This window comes from Ranitomeya variabilis, chromosome 7 (assembly GCF_051348905.1).
Source record: "Ranitomeya variabilis isolate aRanVar5 chromosome 7, aRanVar5.hap1, whole genome shotgun sequence".
NCBI lineage: Eukaryota > Metazoa > Chordata > Amphibia > Anura > Dendrobatidae > Ranitomeya > Ranitomeya variabilis.
The window spans coordinates 860,857-887,208 of NC_135238.1; the positions used below are offsets into that span (position 1 = coordinate 860,857).

The 26,352-nt window shown below is 45.7% G+C and overlaps 1 protein-coding gene across 1 annotated transcript in view; it reads left to right on the forward strand.

The window, feature by feature from the left end:
• Positions 1–26,352, forward strand: part of SLC5A2 (solute carrier family 5 member 2) — a 136,207-nt gene that overhangs the window by 79,329 nt on the left and 30,526 nt on the right. The window contains exons 5-6 of the mRNA XM_077273589.1: positions 58–162; positions 12,664–12,769. Of these exons, the coding sequence (XP_077129704.1) occupies positions 58–162; positions 12,664–12,769 (211 nt within the window). The remainder of the gene's footprint in view (positions 1–57; positions 163–12,663; positions 12,770–26,352) is intronic.

Genomic DNA, 26,352 nt, shown 5'->3' on the forward strand with positions numbered 1-26,352 from the left:
CTCTGAACGTTTCCCAGCGCCAGCTCTTCCTGCTGCACTTTTCTGTCTTATTTGCAGGTGGTGACAATGCCGGAGTATCTGAAGAAACGTTTTGGAGGGGAAAGGATACAGCTGTACCTGTCTGTACTCTCTCTGGCCATGTATATTTTCACGAAAATCTCTGTGAGTTTTACATTAGTAGAACATTATATAGATGTACTGCTCTGCAGGGGTGGAATAGACCTTGAATGTTTTTTGAGCAAAACAGGAAGCAAATTAGAGCCTGACATAAATGATTCATACCCAATTAGTGAACAACCTGACAATTCGGTAAATAAATTATGTGTTTGTTGAAAGATTTGTTGGACATCTGGTTTGTTTGGAAGGGGACAGGTTTGTTATGTCCTATAGGTATATCTGTGTTAGGACTGAGTATGGGGAGCAAAGAAGGGGAATGTATGTGGGGGGGTGTGGACACAGTATGGGGAGCAAGTGGGCACATGGGTGCAGACTCGGTATGAGTAGCTAGTGGAAGAATGTATGAGGACACAGTATGAAGAGCTAGGGTGATGGGATGTATGCTGACGGTATGGGGAGTTGGGATGTGTGAAGATGCAGTATGGAGTGTGAGGGAGTAAATATATGAGGAGACAGTATGGTTAGCATGGGGGATGTGTGAAGGGACAGTATGAGGAGGAAGAGGGGAAATGTGTGAGGAGACTATTGAGGGGAATAGTGTGAGGAGACAGTATGGGGGGTAAAAATATGAGTGGGCACAGAATACAGACTGAGTAGTGTTGGGGGGTAGCATGAGGGGACAGTGTAATGGCACAGCCATGAAGCTACAGTAATCCAGGGAGGGTGAGTGTGAATGCAAAAACTCATCATGGCATCTGGACAAGTTGAAGAAAAGAAAGAGAACAACTACAGAGAGAACGCCATCTATCAGGTACCTGGATGTAAATTTATTTATTTTTTTTAATATTGACTAATTCTCATATTTTTATTTGTTAGGAGTATTAGAGGGGGTGTCCAAGTTTGTGAGGAGTCTGCAGTCATTTTATGTGACTGCAGACTTCTGAATTCTCACTTTGCAATGCACACTGTCAGGATTTTCTGGTGCCAGTGATTTGCATATATGCGGTCACGTGCTGACATGCGTGGCCTCTATGAAAATGAACTGAGCAAGGCCGGACATGTCTAGTCTGAATGTGTCCAGGAGTATACTGTGGAGACACAGAATTGTATCTTAATTAACCAGAAGACTATTGCTAGCAAGCCAGAAAGAATAGGCTGTTATCTACATGTTAACTTTTGAATTTAAACATTTCTTTCTGGTTGGTCAAGAAAACAGACTTTTGCTTGTGTAAGCCTGTAATATTGACTTCTTAGCTGATGTTTCATATAACTAAAGGTACCTTCACACTAAACAACTTTCCAACGAGAACGACAACGATCCGTGACGTTGCAGCATCCTGGATAGCGATCTCGTTGAGTTTGACACGCAGCAGCGATCTGGATCCCGCTGTGATATCGCTGGTCGGAGCTAGAAGTCTGGAACTTTATTTGGTCGCTAGATCGGCGTGTATCGTCAAGTTTGACAGCAAAAGCAACTATGTCAGCAATGTTTTTACATGGAGCGTGAGCGATAAGTGAGTCGCCGTTACGTCACTGGATCGCTCCTGCATCGTTCTGGAGCTGCTGTGTTTGACGTCTCTACAGCGACCTAACAGCGACGCTCCAGCGATCTAGTTTAGGTCGGATCGTTGTCTACATCGCTGGAGCGTCGCTTAGTGTAACGTTACCTTTAGTGTGCTCTTATCCTTGATGACTAGTGATGTTTACTGATATGATTATTATGCATTGTGTAGGCCAAATAGTTTCCTGACATCTGAAAGTGAGGCGGAAAAACTATGCAAATAGATTAAATAATCAAGTATTGCTACTTAATCTCATCTCTTCTTACCCTTTATGTGAATACTGAATGAAGGACACTTGTTAAGTATAAAAATAGGTTACATATCTCTATATAGAGAGACAGCCAGAGATTCTGCTAAGACATCCAAACAACCCTACAAGACTGCTGCCAATACATCCTGGCTCCATCACAAGGGACATGGATCTATCATTCTACAGGAAACAACCTAGGGGACCTCAGTCCCGGTTGGAAGAATACAGATCTGATCCATTGAACCATGGATCCGTTTGGAGAAAGCTAGGTTTGGGACCCACTGGTCACCTGGCTGCATGGAGATGTTCGGAGAAGCCAGGTTGTGACCCCCGGGTCAACTGGCCTTGTACCTCAATCGACTGTCATCTTCCTAAGCTTGTCGTTAGCTCCTATCTGTGTGTGTGCCACAGGTGGGGTAGTCGACCCTGGAACATGAAGCCAGTTTGTGACCCTTTGGTCAACTGGCATTGTACCTGAATGGACTGTCATCTTCCTATGCTTGTTGTTACCTTCTCTCTGTGTGCATGCCACAGGTGGGATAGTCGACCCTGGGAGCTCTGAAGTAACAGCTGCCATTATCCCAGCGAATCAGTGGAAAGGTGAGACTCTGTAATGTGCACCATCTTGGGGAATTTTGCTGGAACTGTTCTACATGTTATCTGCCTGTTTTGTAGTTCAATAAAGCATTGCCACACTGTTTTGTCTGAGTAGCGTTATGCCCACGCTAAAAGGAGAGCGGGCGTTTGTTGTGACGATCCCTGGTCCATGCGGTTTCGGCTAGCGTACTGGGGCAGTATCTCCACATATACCAATCGCATACTTGTGCTGACATGACCATCCACTCTTGCCACCGGCAAGGAAGAATCCTAAAAGTGTGCAGTGCTTGCCCTGTGAGAATTCAGAAGCCTGCAGTCACATTATAGTGATTGCATATTTTCATCTGAAACCTGGACGAGTCCTTTAATTATAAAATGAAGTCCTGCAGCCAATCCTAACAGCGTGTAATATCCTTACTGTCAGGATTCAGCTCTGCTCGCTGGTTCCAGCAGTCATCACACGGACACTTCACTCATATATGATTTTCATACCTATGTGACAACGAGCTTCTCTTCTGCTTCTCTCAGTTTTTCACTAAACATTGAAGGACAGCAGCTCCTCGGCATGGACAAAGTGTGCAAATCGCATATGTGCTTGGGGAAGGGAAGCGCCAAACTGAAATATTGACCCGGATATGCCTCTGCACACAGAGTATCATTGCCCCTCAGTATGATACTCCCAGGGAACCTTGCTACAATATGATGACCCCAATGCCATCCCCCCACTCATTAAGATAGCCCTACAGCCCCCCACTCAATATGAGACCTCACAGACAGCCCTCCACTCATTATAATTGCTCTCAATTCATTATGATTGCCCCACAGCCCCCCACTCAGTATGATGTCACCCACAGTTAATGACATTAAGATAAAAAAAATACCACTCACCACTGGCATAACTACCGGTTGGGCCATTTATATAGATACACTTAAAATGGGAATGGTTGGTGATATCAACTTCCTGTTTGTGGCACATTAGTATATGGGAGGGGAAAAATGTTCCAAGATGGGTGGTGACCATGGCGGCCATTTTTAAGTCGGCCATTTTGGATCCAACTTTATTTTTTCCAATGGGAAGAGGATCATGTTACACATCAGACTTATTGAGAATATCACAATAAAAACAATGGTGTGCTTGGTTTTAATGTATCTTTATTCTTTCTTGAGTTATTTACAAGTTTATGACCACCTATAAAATGTGTTCAAAGTGCTGCCCATTGTGTTGGATTGTCAATGCAGCCCTCTTCTCCCACTCTTCACACACTGATAGCAACACCGCAGAAGAAATGCTAGCACAGGCTTCCAGTATCCGTTGTTTCAGATGCTGCACGTCTCGTGTCTTTACAGCATAGACAATTGCCTTCAGATGACCCCAAAGATAAAAGTCTTAGGGGGTCAGATCGGGAGACCTTGGTGGCCATTCAACTGGCCCACGACGACCAATCCACTTTCCAGGAAACTGCTCATGTAGGAATGCTCGGACCTGACCCCCATAATGTGGTGGTGCACCATCTTGCTGGAGAAACTCAGGGAACGTGCCATCTTCAGTGCATAAAGAGGGCAACATGTCATCATGTAGCAATTTCAGATATCCAGTGGCATTGAGGATTCCATGGATGAAGCATGGCCCCACTATCTTTGTACCCCATATATCACACCATACCATCAATTTTTGTGTTCCAACAGTCTTGGAGGGATCTATCCACTGTGGGTTAGTGTCAGACCAATAGCCGTGGTTTTGTTTTGTTATCCTCATTGAGGTTCTGCAGCAGCTGGATTTAGTAAGGTGCCATTTGTGAGTAGCTAATATCCGCCGAAGGGATGTTCGCCTGATGCCACTCTCCAGTGACATGCGGCGAGTGCTATGTTGTGGGCTCTTGCTGAATGAAGCTAGGACAGCCACTGATGTTTCTTCATTAGTGGCAGTTTTCTTGCGTCCACATTTTGGCAAATCCAACACTGAACCTGTTTCACAAAATTTGGCAAGCAGTTTGCTAACTGTAGCAAGGGAGATGGGTGGTCTCGTAGGGTGTCTTGCATTGAAATCTGCTGCAATGACCCCGATACTGCATTCACCAGACATCAACACAATTTCTATCCGCTCCTCACGTGTTATCCTTCGCGACATGTCAATGGCTGCAAACAAAGAGAAACTTGTAAATAACTCATTAAAGATTAAAGTTAAGTTAAAACCAAGCACATCATTGTTTTTCTGGTGAAATTCTCAATAAGTTTGATGTGTCACATGACCCTCTTCCCATTGAAAAAAATAAAGTTGGATCCAAAATCGCCGACTTCAAAATGGCCGCCATGGTCACCACCCATCTTGAAAAATGTTTCCCCCTCCCATATACTAATGTGCCACAAACAGGAAGTTGATATCACCAACCATTCCCATTTTATTTAGGTGTATCCATATAAATGGCCCACCCTGTAGAGTCCGATGGTCCCTGAGGCAAAATGTGGACTTGGATTTTTCCCTGCATGTTGGTCAGATGTATGGGCCCCTGTGGGTTTCTAAATTCTATTAAGACATATGTTGCCCCCCCTGCATTATGTAATAATGTCCCCCTGTACTAATGTTCTACATCTTGGGCCGAATCCTGGTTTACATTCTCCCATTCTGGGCCCCATCCTGGAATACGTGTTCTCCCATCCTGGGCCCCTTTGTGGTATACATTTTCTCCTGTCTTGGGCCCCTTCGTGTTATAGATGTCTCCCATCCTGGGCCCCTTCGTGTTATACATGTCTCCCATCCTGGGCCCATTCCTTGGATACATGTTCTCCCATACTGGGCCCCTTTGTGGTATACATGTTCTCCCATCCTGGGCCCCTTCGTGTTATACATGTTCTCCCATCCTGGGCCCCTTCCTGGGATACATGTTCTCCCATCCTGAACCCCTTCCTGGGATACATGTTCTCCCATCTTGGACTCCTTCCTGGTATACATGTTCTCCCATCCTGTGCCCCTTCGTGTTATACATGTTCTCCCATCCTGGGCCCCTTCGTGTTATACATGTTCTCCCATCCTGGGCCCTATTCAGTGCTATTCTGATTACTCCTGACTATCTCGTTTTCCGCCTCTTCAGGATAAGCTAAGTTCTGTTTGAATATTTTTTGCTCATCTGCCTGCAATATGATTTCTGTGTATGATGAGTCTAGTCCAGCTTGCTAATATGTGATTTCTTGTTGCTGGTAAGCTCTGGGTACGGAGTTGCTTCCCCCGCACCGTTAGTTGGTGCGGGGGCTCGAGCAATCTCTGCGTGGATATTTTTAATAGGGTTTTTTTTTATTGACCGCACAGTTCCCTTCCTATTTTCTGCTATCTAGTATTAGCGGGCCTCATTTGCTAAATCTAATTTCATCTCTGTGTTTGTGCTTTCCCCTTAACTCACCGTTAATATTTGTGGGGGGCTATTCTATATCTTTGGGGTCATTCCACTGAGGCAAGAGAGGACTTTCTTTCCCTCCAGGAATAGTCAGTTTCTCAGGCCGTGAAGAGACGTCTAGGATTTTAGGTAACGTTCCACGGCTATTTATAGTTGTTTGCGGATAGGATCAGGTTGCGGTCAATCTAGTTACCACCTTCCCAGAGCTAGTCGTCTGTTCAGTTACTTAGCTAGTCCTACCTGCAATCCTTGCCACTAGGATCATAACAGTACAGCCGGCCTATAAAGTGTTAATTGCATGGCAGAAGCAGGAGAAAAGAAGCCTTGAGGATTTTTTTTTTTTTTGCTGCCGTGTGTCTAGCTGCTGTGTGTCTAGCTTCTCTCCTCCTCTTAATCTTGGTGTGGCTCTGAGTTCAGCTGCTGATATGGATATCCAGAGTTTAGCCTCCAGTGTAGATCATCTTGCTGCAAGGGTACAAAGTATTCAGGATTTTGTTGTGCACAGTCCTATGTCAGAGCCTAGAATACCTATTCCGGAGTTGTTTTCTGGAGATAGATCTAGGTTCCTGAATTTTAAGAACAATTGCAATTTGTTTCTTTCTTTGAAACCTCGTTCCTCTGGTGATTCTGTTCAGCAAGTTAAGATTATTATTTCTTTCTTGCGTGGCGATCCTCAAGATTGGGCTTTTGCATTGGCTCCAGGGGATCCTGCATTGCTCAGTGTGGATGCGTTTTTTTCTGGCCCTTGGATTGCTCTATGAGGAACCTAATCTTGAGAACCAGGCTGAAAAAGCGTTGTTGGCCCTCTCTCAGGGGCAAGATGATGCAGAGGTGTACTGCCAGAAATTTCGGAAATGGTCGGTGCTTACTCAATGGAATGAGTGTGCCCTGGCTGCAAATTTCAGAAAAGGTCTTTCTGAAGCCATTAAGAATGTCATGGTGGGGTTCTCTACACCTGCAGGTCTGAATGAGTCCATGACTCTGGCCATTCAGATTGATCGGCGTTTGCGGGAGCGCAAACCTGCGCACCATTTGGCGGTGTCTTCTGAACAGACACCTGAGTCTATGCAATGTGATAGAATTCTGACCAGAAGTGAACGGCAAAATTATAGACGGCAAAATGGGTTGTGCTTTTACTGTGGTGACTCAGCTCATGTTATCTCAGCATGCTCTAAGCGCACAAAAAAGATTGATAAATCTGTCACCATCGGTACTTTACAGCCTAAGTTTATTTTGTCTGTTACCCTGATTTGTTCCCTGTCATCTTACCCGGTTATGGCTTTTGTGGATTCAGGTGCTGCCCTGAGTCTGATGGATTTGTCATTTGCCAGGCGCTGTGGTTTTGTTTTGGAGCCTTTAAAATTCCCTATTCCACTAAGGGGAATTGATGCTACGCCATTGGCTACGAATAAACCTCAGTACTGGACACAAGTGACCATGTGCATGACTCCTGTTCATCAGGAGGTGATTCGCTTTCTTGAATTGCATAATTTGCATGATGTTGTCGTGTTGGGCCTGCCATGGTTGCAGACTCATAATCCAGTCCTGGATTGGAAAGCAATGTCTGTGTCAAGTTGGGGTTGTCAGGAAATTCATGGCGACGCTCCTGTGGTGTCAATTGCTTCATCCACTCCTTCTGAGGTCCCTGCGTTTTTGTCGGATTACCAGGATGTATTTGATGAGCCCAAACTCAGTTCTCTACCTCCTCATAGGGATTGTGATTGTGCTATAAATTTGATTCCTGGTAGTAAGTTTCCTAAGGGACGACTTTTCAATTTATCAGTGCCGGAGCATGCTGCTATGCGGAGTTATATAAAGGAGTCTTTGGAGAAAGGACTTATTCGCCCCTCCTCCTCCCCTCTTGGTGCGGGGTTCTTTTTTGTGGCTAAGAAGGATGGTTCCCTGAGACCTTGTATTGATTATCGCCTTCTAAACAAAATCACGGTCAAATTTCAGTATCCTTTGCCATTGTTATCTGATCTATTTGCTCGCATTAGGGGGTCTAGTTGGTTCACCAAGATAGATCTTCGTGGTGCGTATAACCTTGTGCGTATTAAGCAGGGTGATGAATGGAAAATTGCATTTAATACGCCCGAAGGCCATTTTGAGTACTTGGTGATGCCTTTTGGACTTTCTAACGCTCCTTCTGTCTTTCAGTCCTTTATGCACGACATCTTCCGCGAATATCTGGATCAATTTATGATTGTGTATCTGGATGATATTCTGGTTTTTTCGGATGATTGGGAGTCCCATGTTAAGCATTTCAGGATGGTGTTTCAGGTCCTGTGTGCCAATGCTTTATTTGTGAAGGGCTCAAAGTGTCTGCTTGGAGTCCAGAAGGTTTCTTTTTGGGGTTTCATTTTTTCTCCTTCTGCTATTGAGATGGACCCAGTCAAGGTTCAGGCTATTCATGACTGGACTCAGCCTACATCTGTTAAGAGTCTTCAGAAGTTCTTGGGTTTTGCTAATTTTTACCGTCGCTTCATCGCTAATTTTTCTGGTGTTGTTAAGCCATTGACGGATTTGACCAAGAAGGGTTCTGATGTTACTAATTGGTCTCCTGCGGCTGTGGAGGCCTTTCGGGAGTTGAAGCGCCGGTTTTCTTCGGCTCCGGTCTTATGTCAGCCAGATGTCTCCCTTCCTTTCCAGGTCGAGGTTCATGCTTCTGAGATTGGAGCGGGGGCTGTTTTGTCGCAGAGAAGCTCTGATGGCTCTGTGATGAAGCCATGTGCTTTATTTTCAAGAAAGTTTTCGCCTGCCGAGCGGAATTATGATGTTGATAATCGGGAGTTGTTGGCTATGAAGTGGGCATTTGAGGAGTGGCGACATTGGCTCGAGGGAGCTAGGCATTGTGTGGTGGTCTTGACTGATCACAAGAATTTGATTTATCTCGAGTCGGCCAAGCGGCTGAATCCTAGACAGGCTCGTTGGTCGTTGTTTTTCTCTCGTTTTGATTTCGTGGTCTCATACCTGCCTGGTTCGAAGAATGTGAAGGCTGATGCTCTTTCTAGGAGTTTTGTGCCTGACTCTCCTGGTGATTCAGAGCCAGCTGGTATCCTCAGAGAAGGGGTGATTTTGTCTGCCATCTCCCCAGATTTGCGACGAGTGCTGCAGGAGTTTCAGGCGGATAGACCTGACCGTTGTCCACCGGAGAGACTGTTTGTCCCGGATAGATGGACCAGCAGAGTTATTTCCGAGGTTCATTCTTCGGTGTTGGCAGGCCATCCTGGGATTTTTGGTACCAGAGATTTGGTGGCTAGGTCCTTCTGGTGGCCTTCCTTGTCGCGGGATGTGCGTTCCTTTGTGCAGTCTTGTGGAATTTGTGCTCGGGCTAAGCCTTGCTGTTCTCGTGCCAGTGGCTTGTTGTTACCTTTGCCTGTCCCGAAGAGGCCTTGGACGCACATTTCCATGGATTTTATTTCGGATCTCCCTGTCTCTCAGAGAATGTCATTTGGGTGGTGTGTGATCCTTTTTCTAAGATGGTCCCTTTGGTGCCCTTGCCTAAGTTGCCTTCCTCCTCCGAGTTGGTTCCTCTGTTTTTTCAAAATGTGGTTCGTTTGCACGGGATCCCTGAAAATATTGTTTCCGACAGAGGATCCCAGTTTGTGTCTAGATTTTGGCGGACCTTTTGTGCTAAGATGGGCATTAATTTGTCTTTTTCGTCGGCTTTCCATCCTCAGACGAATGGCCAAACCGAGCGCACTAATCAGACTTTGGAAACCTATTTAAGATGTTTTGTTTCTGCTGATCAGGACGACTGGGTGACTTTTTTGCCATTGGCCGAGTTTGCCCTTAATAATCGGGCTAGTTCTGCTACTTTGGTTTCACCTTTTTTTTGTAATTCAGGGTTTCATCCTCGTTTTTCCTCGGGTCAGGTGGAGCCTTCTGACTGTCCTGGAGTGGATGTTGTGGTGGATAGGTTGCATCAGATTTGGAATCATGTGGTGGACAATTTGAAGCTGTCACAAGAGAAGGCTCAGCGCTTTGCCAACCGCCGTCGCTGTGTGGGTCCCCGACTTCGCGTTGGGGACTTGGTGTGGTTGTCTTCTCGCTTTGTTCCTATGAAGGTCTCCTCTCCTAAGTTTAAGCCTCGGTTTATCGGTCCTTATAAGATTTTGGAAGTCCTTAACCCTGTGTCATTTCGTTTGGACCTCCCGGCATCGTTTGCTATTCATAATGTGTTCCATCGGTCGTTGTTGCGGAGGTATGTGGTGCCTGTGGTTCCTTCGGTTGAGCCTCCTGCCCGTGCTGGTTGAGGGAGAATTGGAATACGTGGTGAAGATCTTGGATTCTCGTATTTCTAGACGGAGGCTTCAGTATTTGGTTAAGTGGAAAGGCTATGGTCAGGAGGATAATTCCTGGGTTGTCGCCTCTGATGTTCATGCGGCCGATTTGGTTCGTGCCTTCCATGTGGCTCACCCTGATCGCCCTGGGGGTTTTGATGAGGGTTCGGTGACCCCTCCTCAAGAGGGGGGTACTGTTGTGAACTCCGTTTTCAGGCTCCCTCTTGTGGTCACAGATGGTATTGTGTGACTTTGGTTTTTTGGCTCCCCCTGGTGGTTTGGTTTATTATCCTGCGGGTCTGGCTGGATCAGCTGCCTCGTTATTCACCAGGGAGGCTCCTATTTAGCTCTGCTTCACTTCCACTTGTTGCCGGCTGTCAATGTATTCAGTGCTATTCTGATTACTCCTGACTATCTCGTTTTCCGCCTCTTCAGGATAAGCTAAGTTCTGTTTGAATATTTTTTGCTCATCTGCCTGCAATATGATTTCTGTGTATGATGAGTCTAGTCCAGCTTGCTAATATGTGATTTCTTGTTGCTGGTAAGCTCTGGGTACGGAGTTGCTTCCCCCGCACCGTTAGTTGGTGCGGGGGCTCGAGCAATCTCTGCGTGGATATTTTGAATAGGGTTTTTTTTTTATTGACCGCACAGTTCCCTTCCTATTTTCTGCTATCTAGTATTAGCGGGCCTCATTTGCTAAATCTAATTTCATCTCTGTGTTTGTGCTTTCCCCTTAACTCACTGTTAATATTTGTGGGGGGCTATTCTATATCTTTGGGGTCATTCCACTGAGGCAAGAGAGGACTTTCTTTCCTTCCAGGAATAGTCAGTTTCTCAGGCCGTGAAGAGACGTCTAGGATTTTAGGTAACGTTCCACGGCTACTTATAGTTGTTTGCGGATAGGATCAGGTTGCGGTCAATCTAGTTACCACCTTCCCAGAGCTAGTCGTCTGTTCAGTTACTTAGCTAGTCCTACCTGCGATCCTTGCCACTAGGATCATAACACCTTCGTGTTATACATGTTCTCCCATCCTGGGCCCCTTCGTGTTATACATGTTCTCCCATCCTGGGCCCCTTCGTGTTATACATGTTCTCCCATCCTGGGCCCCTTTGTGTTATACATGTTCTCCCATCCTGGGCCCCTTCCTGGTATACATGTTCTCCCATCCTGGGCCCCTTCGTGTTATACATGTTCTCTCATCCTGGGCCCCTTCGTGTTATACATGTTCTCCCATCCTGGGCCCCTTCCTGGTATACATGTTCTCCCATCCTGGGCCCCTTCGTGTTATACATGTTCTCCCATCTTGGGCCCCTTCGTGTTATACATGTTCTCCCATCCTGGGCCCCTTCGTGTTATACATGTTCTCCCATCCTGGGCCCCTTTGTGTTATACATGTTCTCCCATCCTGGGCCCCTTCGTGTTATACATGTTCTCCCATCCTGGGCCCCTTCGTGTTATACCTGTTCTCCCATCCTGGGCCCCTTCCTGGTATACATGTTCTCCCATCCTGAGCCCCTTCCTGGGATACATGTTCTCCCATCTTGGACTCCTTCCTGGTATACATGTACTCCCATACTGGGCCCCTTCCTGGTATATATGCCCCCCTTTGTGCTTCTGCATAAAAAACAAAACAAAAAACATTTGTATCACCTTTCTCCGCTCCCATGATGTGTTGCATCCTCTTCTGGACCCGGCGCGTTGACAGCTGAGATTGGATCGTCTACTTTGGTGACGCCATGATGTCATTGCCATGCGACTCCAATGCCTGGAGCGCCGATGTCAGATGCATGCCTCTGACATTACTGCTCCTGCAGACTCGCAGCCCTGGGTGAATGGTGCCTCATGGACCCTTCGCCTTCTTCATCCACCATTCTATTCAGCGGTATGCCCGTCCCGAGGATGCGGATGCCGTTGATACCGTGATGAAAGTTGAGGGTGTTAGGTGCCATGTGGCGATGGGCTCCGCGGTCTGCAGGCCCCAGAGCTGGCAGCCATGTGGTCGGCATTGACAGCATATATCTATGTCTAACACCAGCGCACTTACCAACACAGACATGCTGTATACACAGTATATATTCAGTGCGCTGGTGTTGGACCTGCCATGCACATAATTTAACTCCAGGGTCTTACAGGTTTGGCAGATGTTGTAACGTGATGTCTCAGTATTTCCTGATAACATCTGGCTCCGGGGTACAGTGTGCACAGACCATGATGACCTCTTGTTCTTCACCAGATCAGTAGCAGGAATCATCACTTCTGGCCTCACATGTTGGCAGGACGCTGTGTAGTCAGCTCAGTGACCACAGATGTAACGCTCGTATCATTGTTTGCTGATGAGAAGGAGTTTGGCGGTTTGTAGAGGGGTGACGGTTTTCTGTTTTTGTAGAGTTGCAGCCTATTTTTGGGCAGACTGGAGCGCGGTCTGTTGTTTCCAGCACTCATGACTCTCCTATTCTCTCCTCAGGTGGACATGTTCTCTGGAGCCGTCTTCATACAGGTAGCTTTGGGCTGGAACATTTACCTGTCGGTGATCGCTCTGCTGGTCATAACCACAATCTACACGGTGACTGGTAAATTATCTCCCAGAAGACCCAAGACAAATTCTCACCCTGCCACTTGTCATTATCGGACCACACTGTTATGTATGGAGCTGATCACATGTCCCATCTCTTGGTCACTCTCTCATACAGTCACCAAGCTTATGGAAACGTGATATCTCCTAGGGGTTATGATGAGGGTTCGAAGCTTTGTGTCTACGGCGGCCTTTAGATGTCGGCGCAGCAGCTGAGTTTTCTCCTCTAGAAGCTGCTTCATGAAATCACCAGCGATCATTTTCCTGCCGCCGTCTCCGCAGTCTCTTGCTCTCTATTGTTATTGATTGAGAGCAGCAGTAAAAAGAAGTGACATGAGGCTGGACCTGCGCATATTGGCATGTTGACATTGCTATATGTGATATTCATTTTCTTGGGAGTTTTTGCAGCACATTTAGGATGGAATTTGTCTCATAAAGATGGCGTGTGTCTTGGCCTATGTCCATACAGAGTTTTATGAGGTGATCAAAACCGTGTTGTCTATTGGAAGCCCTTCAGGAAACACGCTTTCTTTTGGGAGTCAATGGTGGAGTTTTTCCTTTCTCTTCCATAAGCGTATTTCGCACACTTCTGATTGGACAGTTTTGTTTGATTTACAGAGAATTCCATCAAAAGTGATAGGACATTTTCTTTTCTCACACCAGGTGGGTTCAAACTCTAAAGTGGGGAAAAACACTCAAAACACCGAACATATGAACAGCAAAGAGGAATTACCAAAGAATGAGCATGAAGAGTCTTTCAAGGCTTTTTAAGCAATTTTCAGCCATATTTTAAGTGAACCCCCTGATTTTCCCAACATTCCTCTTGTTACATACACTCCCCAACCTTGAAATTGAAATCTCAGAAAGAAAAAGTTATGGAATCATGGAGATCACAGGATGGAGACCTTACTGATTTGCAAATGATGAAAAAATGGACACAAAATCTTCACGTCTGGATTTCTTCAGTCTGGAGTCTGAGCAGAAATCCCGGCACCTCCGGGCTCAGCTGCTGTCACTGAGGTCATTAATGGTCGTCTGAGGAAGGTTCTGCGGCTGATTGTCTTCAGATCATTAGGATCTGCTATTGTCCGCTCCCTGTGTAATTGCCCACCAGTGATGTCCCCGATGTGCTCAATGGAAGACACTGTGGCCACGGAGCACGTTTACACCAAGCTATACACAGAAGCACCAGCAGCGTACCACGTGGTCGTGTTGATCAACAACTTTATGGCATCACCCACGTGATCTCCGACCAATCTCTGGCTGTAAATTAATCCAGGACAAAAGCTGGACTCATTGCTGGAGGGGACAGACCTCCATTCCAACGTCCATTGCAGTCTTTACTCTGTACCACGATCGCTTTTGAGAGTCAATGGACCCCTGTGGCTCGACGTGCCTCTTACAGTCGGCTTGTGGCCATACAAACACCTTCTGAAGGTTGTGCAGATTCTGTTTGACACCGTTGGCTTGGTATGAGGCATCTTATTTCACTTGCACTATAAATTGGATCACTACTTGCTGTTCTTCCAATCTAAGGAGATCATGTGGGCAGCACTATTAAGAGGCCTTCAGGTGGGAACATCACACCGGTCCTGCTCCCAGGATTCGTGAAGGGGATGGCATAATGTACAAAGTTACTAGGTTAATATGGTTGAAATTAGACAACTGAGGGAAGGGAAAGCAGAAAGGCAATGGGTTATATGCACAACCGCCATGACCATTTCTGCCCAAATGAGAGAATCTTTCTCTTCTGAACTCAATTGTCGATCCAGGAGACCAAACATTCAGAAAATAACTTTACACAGGTCTATAATAATAATTTTTCTCTAAAACCCATCTAAGCCTTTATGAAACCATCAGTGCTTCACGCCGTGATGGCAAATATTCCACACATTAATACTTCTTCTGGTAAGGAAGCCTTTTCGTGTCTGCAAAGTGAACTTTTCCTTCTCTGTCTTCAGGGGATTTACATAAACCAGCTTTTCACCATACGTTTTCTATTGGCTGTTTATGTACTTCTACAAATAAGGCTGCCGTCACACTAGCAGTATTTGGTCAGTATTTTACATCAGTATTTGTAAGCCAAAACCAGGAGTGGAACAAATAGAGGAAAAGTATAACAGAAACATCTGCACCACTTCTGCATTTATCACCCACTCATGGTTTTGGCTACAAATACTGATGTAAAATACTGACCAAATACTGCTAGTGTGACGGCAGCCTAAGTCATGTTCACCTTTAGACATCTCTGTACGGTAGCCGTACCCTTGTAATCCTCATTCCTGGTACACTAACAGCTCGACTCAGTCCAGTAGAGCATTCCCAAGCACCATCGATGAGCATGTGCTACTTAGCCGCACCTCCCACCAGGTCCAAAATCCAAAGATGTCCGAGGCACCATAGAGATCCTTTTAAACATTTTGGAATAAAGATTGGATTTTTATGACATCACCAGGGCCGATTGTAGACACTGTGGGTCCCTGGGAAAAAAGTTTAAAAAGTGGTGCCCCAAATGCTCACATATTGCACCATCACACAGAAACATTTCAGCTGTATTTACATGCACTGAGTTCAGGCCATTAAATGAGCGTGATCGACAATAATGAAGTCGTTCTACACTTGTTTCCCGGCCTCTTTACAACAGATGAAGAATAATGATGGAGCAGAACAATCACTAAATCAATCTGTCCTCATACAGCATCATGTTATCAGCAGCACATCTGCAGTTTTCTCCGGGCGATGTGCTGCCGAGAACAATCATTTCTGTTCTGGTATAAACAATCCAATCACTCAATGAATAGGCGGCATTTTGCTTGTTTAGTATAATGCACCCCACAGTCCTCCATATAGTATAATGCACCCCTTAGTCCTCTATATAGTACAATGCACACCCCATAGTCCTCCAAATAGTATAATACACCCAATAGTCTTCCACATAGTATAATGCACCCCATAGTCCTCCGTACTGTATAATACACACCCTATAGTGCTCCATACAGTATAATAGTAACATAGTTAGCAAGGCCGAAAAAAGCCATTTGTCCATCCAGTTCAGCCTATATTCCGTTAGAATAAATCCCCAGATCTACGTCCTTCTAAGGATCCTAATCACTGTAAGATACAATATTGTTCTGCTCCAGGAAGACATCCAGGCCTCTCTTGAACCCCTCCACTGAGTTCGCCATCACCACCTCCTCAGGGAATGAATTCCAGATCCTCACTGCCCTAACAGTAAAGAATCCTCTTCTATGCTGGTGGAAAAACCTTCTCTCCTCCAGACACAAAGAATGCCTCCTTGTGACCGTCACATTCCTTGGTATAAACAGATCCTCAGCGAGATATTTGTATTGTCCCCTTATATACTTATACATGGTTATTAGATCGCCCCTCCGTCATCTTTTTTCTAGACTAAAATCCTAATTTTGCTAATCTCTCTGGGAATTGTAGTTCTCCCATCCCCTTTATTAATTTTGTTGCCCTCCTTTGTACTCTCTCTAGTTCCATTATATCCTTCCTGAGCACCGGTGCCCAAAACTGGACACAGTACTCCATGTGCGGTCTAGCTAGGGATTTGTACAGAGGCAGTATAATGCTCTCATCATGTGTATCCAGACCTCTTTTAATGCACCCCATGATCCTGTTTGCCTTGGCAGCTGCTGCCTGGCACTGGCTGCTCCAGGTAAGTTTATCATTAACTAGGATCCCCAAGTCCTTCTCCATGTCAGATTTACCCAGTGGTTTCCCGTTCAGTGTGTAATGGTGATATTGATTCCTTCTTCCCATGTGTATAACCTTACATTTATCATTGTTAAACCTCATCTGCCACCTTTCAGCCCAAGTTTCCAACTTATCCAGATCCATCTGTAGCAGAATACTATCTTCTCTTGTATTAACTGCTTTACATAGTTTTGTATCATCTGCAAATATCAATATTTTACTGTGTAAACCTTCTACCAGATCATTAATGAATATGTTGAAGAGAACAGGTCCCAATACCGACCCCTGCGGTACCCCACTGGTCACAGCGACCCAGTTAGAGACTATACCATTTATAACCACCCTCTGCTTTCTATCACTAAGCCAGTTACTAACCCATTTACACACATTTTCCCCCAGACCAAGCATTCTCATTTTGTGTACCAACCTCTTGTGCGGCACGGTATCAAACGCTTTGGAAAAATCGAGATATACCACGTCCAATGACTCACCGTGGTCCAGCCTATAGCTTACCTCTTCATAAAAACTGATTAGATTGGTGACAGGAGCGATTTCTCATAAACCCATGCTGATACGGAGTTACACAGTTATTCTCATTGAGATAATCCAGAATAACATCCTTCAGAAACCCTTCAAATATTTTACCAACAGTAGAGGTTAGACTTACTGGCCTATAATTTCCAGGTTCACTTTTAGAGCCCTTTTTGAATATTGGCACCACATTTGCTATGTGCCAGTCCTGCGGAACAGACCCCGTCGCTATAGAGTCCCTAAAAATAAGAAATAATGGTTTATCTATTACATTACTTAGTTCTCTTAGTACTCGTGGGTGTATGCCATCCGGACCCGGAGATTTATCTATTTTAATCTTATTTAGCCGGTTTCGCACCTCTTCTTGGGTTAGATTGGTGACCCTTAATATAGGGTTTTCTTTGTCTCTTGGCATCTAATTTTCCACCGTGAATACCATGGAGACGAGAAAAAGCTAATATATTAAACACCTTCGTCATCTACAACCATTCTTTCCTCACTATTTTTTAAGGGACCTACACTTTCACTTTTGATTCTTTTACTATTGAAATAGTTGAAGAACAGCTTGGGATTAATTAGCAATGTGCTTCTCCCTTTCAGCCTTAATTAGTTTTTTAGATAAAGTATTTTTCCCTATAGTTTTTAGAGCTTCAACGGTGCCATCCTGCTTTAGTAGTGTAAGGATATGTGCACACGTTCAGGTTGTTTCGCATTTTTTCGTGATAAAAACGCTATAAAAACTCACTAAAAACGCATACATTATGCAATCCTATCATTTAGAATGCATTCTGCAATTTTTGTGCACATGATGCGTTTTTTTCCGCAAAAAAAACGCATCGTGGTAAAAAAAAGCAACATGTTCATTAATTTTGCGGGGTTTTTTTGCGTTTTTCCCGCTATTCTATACATTGGAGAAAAAATGCAAAAAAAACGCATCAAAAACGCGGTAAAAACGCATGCGGATTTCTGGCAGAAATGTCTGGTTTTTGTCAGGAAAATTTCTGCCAGAAATCCTGACGTGTGCGCATAGCTTTAATGCTTTCTTTTTACTGGAAAGATCTTGGTACCGTGTTAGCCAGTAGATAGAAAAATACTTAGAATTGAGAGTCCTCAGTGGTTGATACCTTTTAATAGCAGACTGGAAGGATGGTAACAAATTGCAGCTTTCGAGACTACACAGGTCTCTTCATCAGGCAAAGACTAAAGCAAATTCTGAAGAATCACATATTTATACCCAACACACAGGGCCGGTTTTAGGCAAAGTGGGGCCCTAGGCAAAGTTTAAAATGGGGCCCCAAATGCTAACATATTGCACATCACACAGAAGCATTTCGGTTGTATTTACCTGCGCTGATCTCAGGCCGCTAAACGAGTGTTATCGACAATACTGAAGTCGTTGGACGCTTGTTTCCCGGCCTCTTTCCACCGTCTGAGAAAGAATGAAGGGGACAGAACGATCACTAATGGATCACTAACAGATCACCATACAGTATCATGTTATCAACAGCACATCTACAGTTTACACCGGCGATGTGCTGCTGAGAACAAGGATTTTTATTCCGGCATAAACAATCCAATCACCCAATGAATATGCAGCATTTTGCTTGTTTAGTATAATACACCCCATAGTCCTCCATATATTATAATGTGCACCACAGTCCTCCATATTGTAAAATGCACACCCCATAGTCCTCCATATAATATAATGTGCCCCATAGTCCTCCATATAGTATAATACACTCCTCATAGTCCTCCATATAGTATTATACACTTCCCATAGTCCTCCATATAGTATAATACACTCCTCATAGTCCTCCATATATTAAAATATACTCCTCAGTCCTCCATAGAGCATAATACACTCCTCACAGTGCTCCATATAGTATAATGCACCGCCATAGTCATCCATGTAGTACAATTCACTTCCCATAGTATAATGCACCCCATAGTTCTTCATATAGTATAATGTATTCCCCATAGTCCTCGATACAATATAATTCAGCCCACATATAGTATAATGCAGCCACCACCCCACAGAGTATAATGCAGCCACCCCACAGAGTATAATGCAGCCACCCCAGAGTATAATGTAACCTCCCCATAGAATATAATGCAGCCCCCCATATAGTATAATGTAGCCTCCCTCATAGAGTATGATGCAATCACCTCTCATAGATTATAAATATAATACAGCGCCCCCATAGAATATAATGTAGCCCCGAACAAGATATAATATAGCCCACCTCCCAATAGACTATAATGTAGCCCCATCAAAGGGTATGATGCAATCATCCCTCATAAAATCTAATAAAGACCCCACAGAATATAATGCAGCCCCCATAGTATATAACACAGCCTCCTCCATAGAATATAATGTATAGTGTACCCCCCAAATATGTAACACAGCCACATAGTATATAACACAGCCTCCCCCATATAATATAATATACCCCCATAGTATATAGCACAGCCCACATAGTAGTATATAGCACAGCCACTTAGTATATAGCACAGCCCACACAGTAGTATATAGAACAGCCCACACAGTAGTATACAGCACAGCCCACAGAGTAGTATACAGCACTGCCCACCCAGTAGTATACAGCACTGCCAACAGTAGTATACAGCACTGCCGCCACAGTAGTATACAGCACTGCCCACACAGTAGTATACAGCACTGCCCACAGTAGTATACAGCACTGCCCACAGTAGTATACAGCACTGCCCACACAGTAGTATACAGCACTGCCCTCAGTAGTATACAGCACTGCCCACACAGTAATATACAGCACCGCCCACAGTAGTATACAGCACCGCCCACAGTAGTATACAGCACAGCCCACAGTAGTATACAGCACTGCCCACACAGTAGTATACAGCACTGCCCACACAGTAGTATACAGCACTGCCCACAGTAGTATACAGCACTGCCGCCACAGTAGTATACAGCACTGGCCACAGTAGTATACAGCACTGCCCACACAGTAGTGTATAGCACAGCCCACACAGTAGTGTATAGCACAGCCCACACAGTAGTGTATAGCACAGCCCACACAGTAGTATACAGCACTGCCCACAGTAGCATACAGCACTGCCCACAGTAGTATACAGCACAGCCCACAGTAGTATACAGCACAGCCCACAGTAGTATACAGCACTGCCCACAGTAGTATACAGCACTGCCCACAGTAGCATACAGCACTGCCCACAGTAGTATACAGCACAGCCCACTGTAGTATACAGCACTGCCCACAGTAGTATACAGCACTGCCCACACAGTAGCATACAGCACTGCCCACAGTAGCATACAGCACTGCCCACAGTAGTATACAGCACTGCCCACACAGTAGTATACAGCACTGCCCTCAGTAGTATACAGCACTGCCCACACAGTAATATACAGCACTACCCACAGTAGTATACAGCACCGCCCACACAGTAATATACAGCACTACCCACAGTAGTATACAGCACCGCCCACACAGTAGTATACAGCACTGCCCACACAGTAGTATACAGCACTGCCCACAGTAGTATACAGCACTGCCGCCACAGTAGTATACAGCACTTGCCACACAGTAGTATACAGTACTGCCCACACAGTAGTATACAGCACTGGCCACAGTAGTATACAGCACTGCCCACACAGTAGTATACAGCACTGCCCACACAGTAGTATACAGCACTGGCCACAGTAATATACAGCACTGCCCACACAGTAGTTTACAGCACTGCCCACACAGTAGTACACAGCACTGGCCACAGTAGTATACAGCACTGCCCACACAGTAGTATACAGCACTGCCCACACAGTAGTATACAGCACTGCCCACAGTAGCATACAGCACTACCCACAGTAGCATACAGCACTGCCCAGAGTAGCATACAGCACTGCCCACAGTAGCATACAGCACTGCCCACAGTAGCATACAGCACTGCCCACAGTAGTATACAGCACTGCCCACAGTAGTATACAGCACTGCCCACAGTAGTATACAGCACTGCCCACAGTAGCTGTGTAGTATACAGCACTGCCCACAGTAGTATACAGCACTGCCCACAGTAGTATACAGCACTGCCCACACAGTAGTATACAGCACTGCCCTCAGTAGTATACAGCACTGCCCACACAGTAATATACAGCACCGCCCACAGTAGTATACAGCACCGCCCACAGTAGTATACAGCACAGCCCACAGTAGTATACAGCACTGCCCACACAGTAGTATACAGCACTGCCCACACAGTAGTATACAGCACTGCCCACAGTAGTATACAGCACTGCCGCCACAGTAGTATACAGCACTGGCCACAGTAGTATACAGCACTGCCCACACAGTAGTATACAGCACTGGCCACAGTAGTATACAGCACTGCCCACACAGTAGTATACAGCACTGGCCGCAGTAGTATACAGCACTGCCCACACAGTAGTATACAGCACTGGCCACAGTAGTATACAGCACTGCCCACACAGTAGTGTATAGCACAGCCCACACAGTAGTATACAGCACTGGCCACAGTAGTATACAGCACTGCCCACACAGTTTACAGCACTGGCCACAGTAGTATACAGCACTGCCAACACAGTAGTATACAGCACTGCCCACACAGCAGTATACAGCACTGCCCACACAGTAGTATACAGCACTGGCCACAGTAGTATACAGCACTGCCCACACAGTAGTATACAGCACAGCCCACACAGTAGAGTAGTATACAGCACTGCCCACAATAGTATACAGCACTGCCCACATCCCCCATTCCCCCTCCCGAGAATGGCCGCACAGTCGAGTAAAAAACAAACAAAAAAAACACAAGCTCCTTACCTCTCCCCGAGCCCGTGCTGCTCCCTGCTCTTGTGTCGGCGGCTGCCGCCGCACTGCCTGGCACACAGTGAGTACGCGATGACGCGCACCCGCTGTGTCAGAGGCAGAATGGGGAATGATGGGAGAGGGAGCGTCAGGTGACGCTCTCTCCTCCATCATTGCTTTGAACTGTACTGGCAGACACCGGTATAGTTCAATGCGGCGGGGGAGTCAGCGCTGACAGCAGGCGGGCCCCCCTGCCTCACAAGGGCCCCATAGCGGCTGTGTGACTTGCTGCTAGCTGGGGGCCCCTGGGGGAGCAGGGGCCCCAGGCAGCTGCCTGGTCTGCCTGCCCCTAATGCCGACCCTGCCAACACAGAACTGTCATTATGGGAGAGTGATAAGCGATAAGCAGTTATGTCCATAAATATTGGGCCAGTTCTTAGATAAGGAATGTTTTGCTGTCCTCTGATTGGGGTCTGGTTCTGTTATGATGACCCCACATGGTCTGAAGTGCAAACACCTTAATTGATGAAAAAATACATAAATCCATGCGACTCATTCATTCCTGCACTAAGTGTGTCAAAGGTTGTCATAAATGTATACTCCTAGATTCTCCTGTCTCTTTGAGATTTGAAGTTACCCTTTAATACAAGTAATTTCAGGTCCATGATGCTATGATGAGGGAGACAGACATGTTTGGCCACAGGTAGATCCATTCTTTTTTCTCTTATTGTGTGGTGGTGAGAGTTCATCCTTGTTCTCAGTTTCTGCCCTGTCTCCCCCACATACAGACCCCCAGTTGGACATTTAGTACATATAATTAGGTACACCACATTAGAAGTGACACAGCTGAATGTACCTGGTATCTTGTAGTCCTGATGTGAGTTGTGATCTTTATCTTGTCCGTGGTCATTATAAATGGACAGGTTTTACATTTTTTCTGGTTGCAGGGAAAGGTACCTGCAGCTGTTGGAGAGGACAGGGAGCTTCTGACAATGATGCTTCATAGATTTGGGGGCTGCCTAAAACACAGTAGTGGGGGGTCTGGAGGATTGTAAGCGGCATCTTTTTGCAGTAAAGGTTGTAATTTCCGTGCAGCTCCCCTTAGCGCCTCCAGATTTGGATTGTAGGTAACTACTAGAGGCACCCGGTTATTTTCTTCTTTAGCTTTGTAATGTAGCAGGTGATTCCTTGATATTCTAGTTGCTCTTGTAATTTTGGTTTTGATTTGTTCTTGGATGGTAGCCCTGATTCAAAAAGGTCTTTCTGAGGCGACCCAGGTGTTCATCCCTGTCCAGGGCCGGACTGGCCATAGGGCACTTCTGGCAAATGCCAGAAGGGCCGGTGCCAGTGGTGGGCCGCTCAATCCGCCGCCCCCGCCGTCGCATTCAACTATACCGGCGTATAGACGCCGGTACAGTTGAATGCAATGATGGAGGAGAGAGCGTCTACAGATGCTCCTCTCCCATCATTCCCCGCTCTGCCTCTGACACTGCGGGTGCGCGATGATGTCATATCATCGCGCACCTGCTGTGTCCCGGGCAGACTGCAGCTGCTGAGACAGGAGCAGGAACCAGGAAGCAACGCTGGGCACCAGGAGAGGTGAGGAGAGGTTTTTTTTTTTCTGGACTGTGGGGCCATTCTCGGAGGAGGGGAGGGGAGGAAGAGAAGAGATGTGGGCTGTATATAGTTCTCTGTGGGCTGTGCTCTGTGCTGTATACTGCTGTGGGCTGTATATAGTTCTCTGTGGGCTGTGCTCTGTGCTGTATACTGCTGTGGGCTGTATATAGTTCTCTGTGGGCTGTGCTCTGTGCTGTATACTACTGTGGGCTGTATATAGCTCTCTGTGGGCTGTGCTCTGTGCTGTATACTACTGTGTGCTCTGTGCTATATATAGTACTCTGTGGGCTGTGCTCTGTGCTGTATACTGCTGTGGGCTGTATATAGTTCTCTGTGGGCTGTGCTCTGTGCTGTATACTGCTGTGGGCTGTATATAGTACTCTGTGGGCTGTGCTCTGTGCTGTATACTGCTGTGGGCTGTATATAGTACTCTGTGGGCTGTGCTCTGTGCTGTATACTGCTGTGGGCTGTATATAGTACTCTGTGGGCTGTGCTCTATGCTGTATACTACTGTGGGCTGTATATAGTACTCTGTGGGCTGTGCTCTGTGCTGTATACTACTGTGGGCTGTATATAGTACTCTGTGGGCTGTGCTCTGTGCTGTATACTGCTGTGGGCTGTATATAGCTCTCTGTGGGCTGTGCTCTGTGCTGTATACTACTGTGTGCTGTATATAGCTCTCTGTGGGCTGTGCTCTGTGCTGTATACTACTGTGGGCTGTATATAGTTCTCTCTGTGGGCTGTGCTCTGTGCTGTATACTACTGTGGGCTGTATATAGCTCTCTGTGGGCTGTGCTCTGTGCTGTATACTACTGTGTGCTCTGTGCTATATATAGTACTCTGTGGGCTGTGCTCTGTGCTGTATACTACTGTGTGCTATATATAGTTCTATGGGCTGTGCTCTGTGCTGTATACTACTGTGGGCTGTATATAGTACTCTGTGGGCTGTGCTGTATACTACTGTGGGCTGTATATAGTACTCTGTGGGCTGTGCTCTGTGCTGTATACTACTGTGGGCTGTATATAGTTATCTGTGGGCTGTGCTCTGTGCTGTATGCTACTGTGGGCTGTATATAGTTCTCTGTGGGCTGTGCTCTGTGCTGTATACTACTGTGTGCTCTGTGCTATATATAGTACTCTGTGGGCTGTGCTCTGTGCTGTATACTACTGTGTGCTATATATAGTTCTCTGGGCTGTGCTCTGTGCTGTATACTACTGTGGGCTGTATATAGTACTCTGTGGGCTGTGCTGTATACTACTGTGGGCTGTATATAGTACTCTGTGGGCTGTGCTCTGTGCTGTATACTACTGTGGGCTGTATATAGTTATCTGTGGGCTGTGCTCTGTGCTGTATGCTACTGTGGGCTGTATATAGTTCTCTGTGGGCTGTGCTCTGTGCTGTATATAGTTCTCTGTGGGCTGTGCTCTGTGCTGTATACTACTGTGGGCTGTATATAGTTCTCTGGGCTGTGCTCTGTGCTGTATACTACTGTGGGCTGTATATAGTTCTCTGTGGGCTGTGCTCTGTGCTGTATACTACTGTGTGCTGTATATAGTTCTCTGTGGGCTGTGCTGTATATAGTACTCTGTGGGCTGTGCTGTATATAGTACTCTGTGGGCTGTGCTGTATATAGTACTCTCTGGGCTGTGCTGTATATAGTACTCTCTGGGCTGTGCTGTATATAGTACTCTCTGGGCTGTGCTGTATATAGTACTCTGGGCTGTGCTTTATATAGTTCTCTGTGGGCTGTGCTTTATATAGTTCTCTGTGGGCTGTGCTGTATATAGTTCTCTGTGGGCTGTGCTGTATATAGTTCTCTGTGGGCTGTGCTGTATATATTACTTTGTGGGCTGTGCTGTATATATTACTTTGTGGGCTGTGCTGTATATATTACTCTGTGGGCTGTGCTGTATACTACTGTGTGGACTGTGCTGTATACTTCTACGTGGGCTGTGCTGTATACTACTGTGTGGTCTGTGCTGTATACTACTGTGTGGTCTGTGCTGAATACTGCTGTGTGGGCTGTGTTATCTACTACGCGAGCTGTGCTATAGTATGCAGGCTGTGCTGTATACTATGCGGTTTGTGCTATATAATATGCGGGCTTTGCTATATACTATGGGGAGTATATTATATTCTATGGGGGAGGCCATGTTATGTACTATGTGGCTGTGTTATATACTATTGTGGGGGTATATTATATTCTATGGGGGAGGCTGCGTTATATACTATGGGGGGCTGCATTATATTCTATGGGGGGCTACATTATATATTATGGGGAGGTGGGCTGTATTATATTCTATGGGGGTTACATACTCTGGGGTGGCTGCATTATACTCTGTGGGGTGGCTGCATTATACTCTGGGGTGGCTGCATTATACTCTGGGGTGGCTGCATTATACTCTGGGGTGGCTGCATTATACTCTGGGGTGGCTGCATTATACTATATGTGGGCTGCATTATACTGTATCGAGGACTATGGGGAATACGTTATACTATATGAAGAACTATGGGGTGCATTATACTATGGGAAGTGAATTGTACTACATGGATGACTGTGGCGGTGCATTATACTATATGGAGCACTATGAGGATTGTATTATGCTATATGGAGGACTATGAGGATTGTATTATGCTATATGGAGGACTATGAGGAGTGTATTATACTATGTGGAGGACTGAGCAGTGTATTTTAATATATGGAGGACTATAGGGAGTGTATTATACTATATGGAGGACTATGGAGCACATTATAATATATGGAGGACTATGGGGTGTATTTTACTAAACAAGTAAAATGCTGCATATTCGGATTGTTTTTGCTGGAACAAAAAGCCTTGTTGTCAGCAGCACATTGCCAGTGTAAACTGTAGATGTGCTGCTGAAAACATGATACTGTAT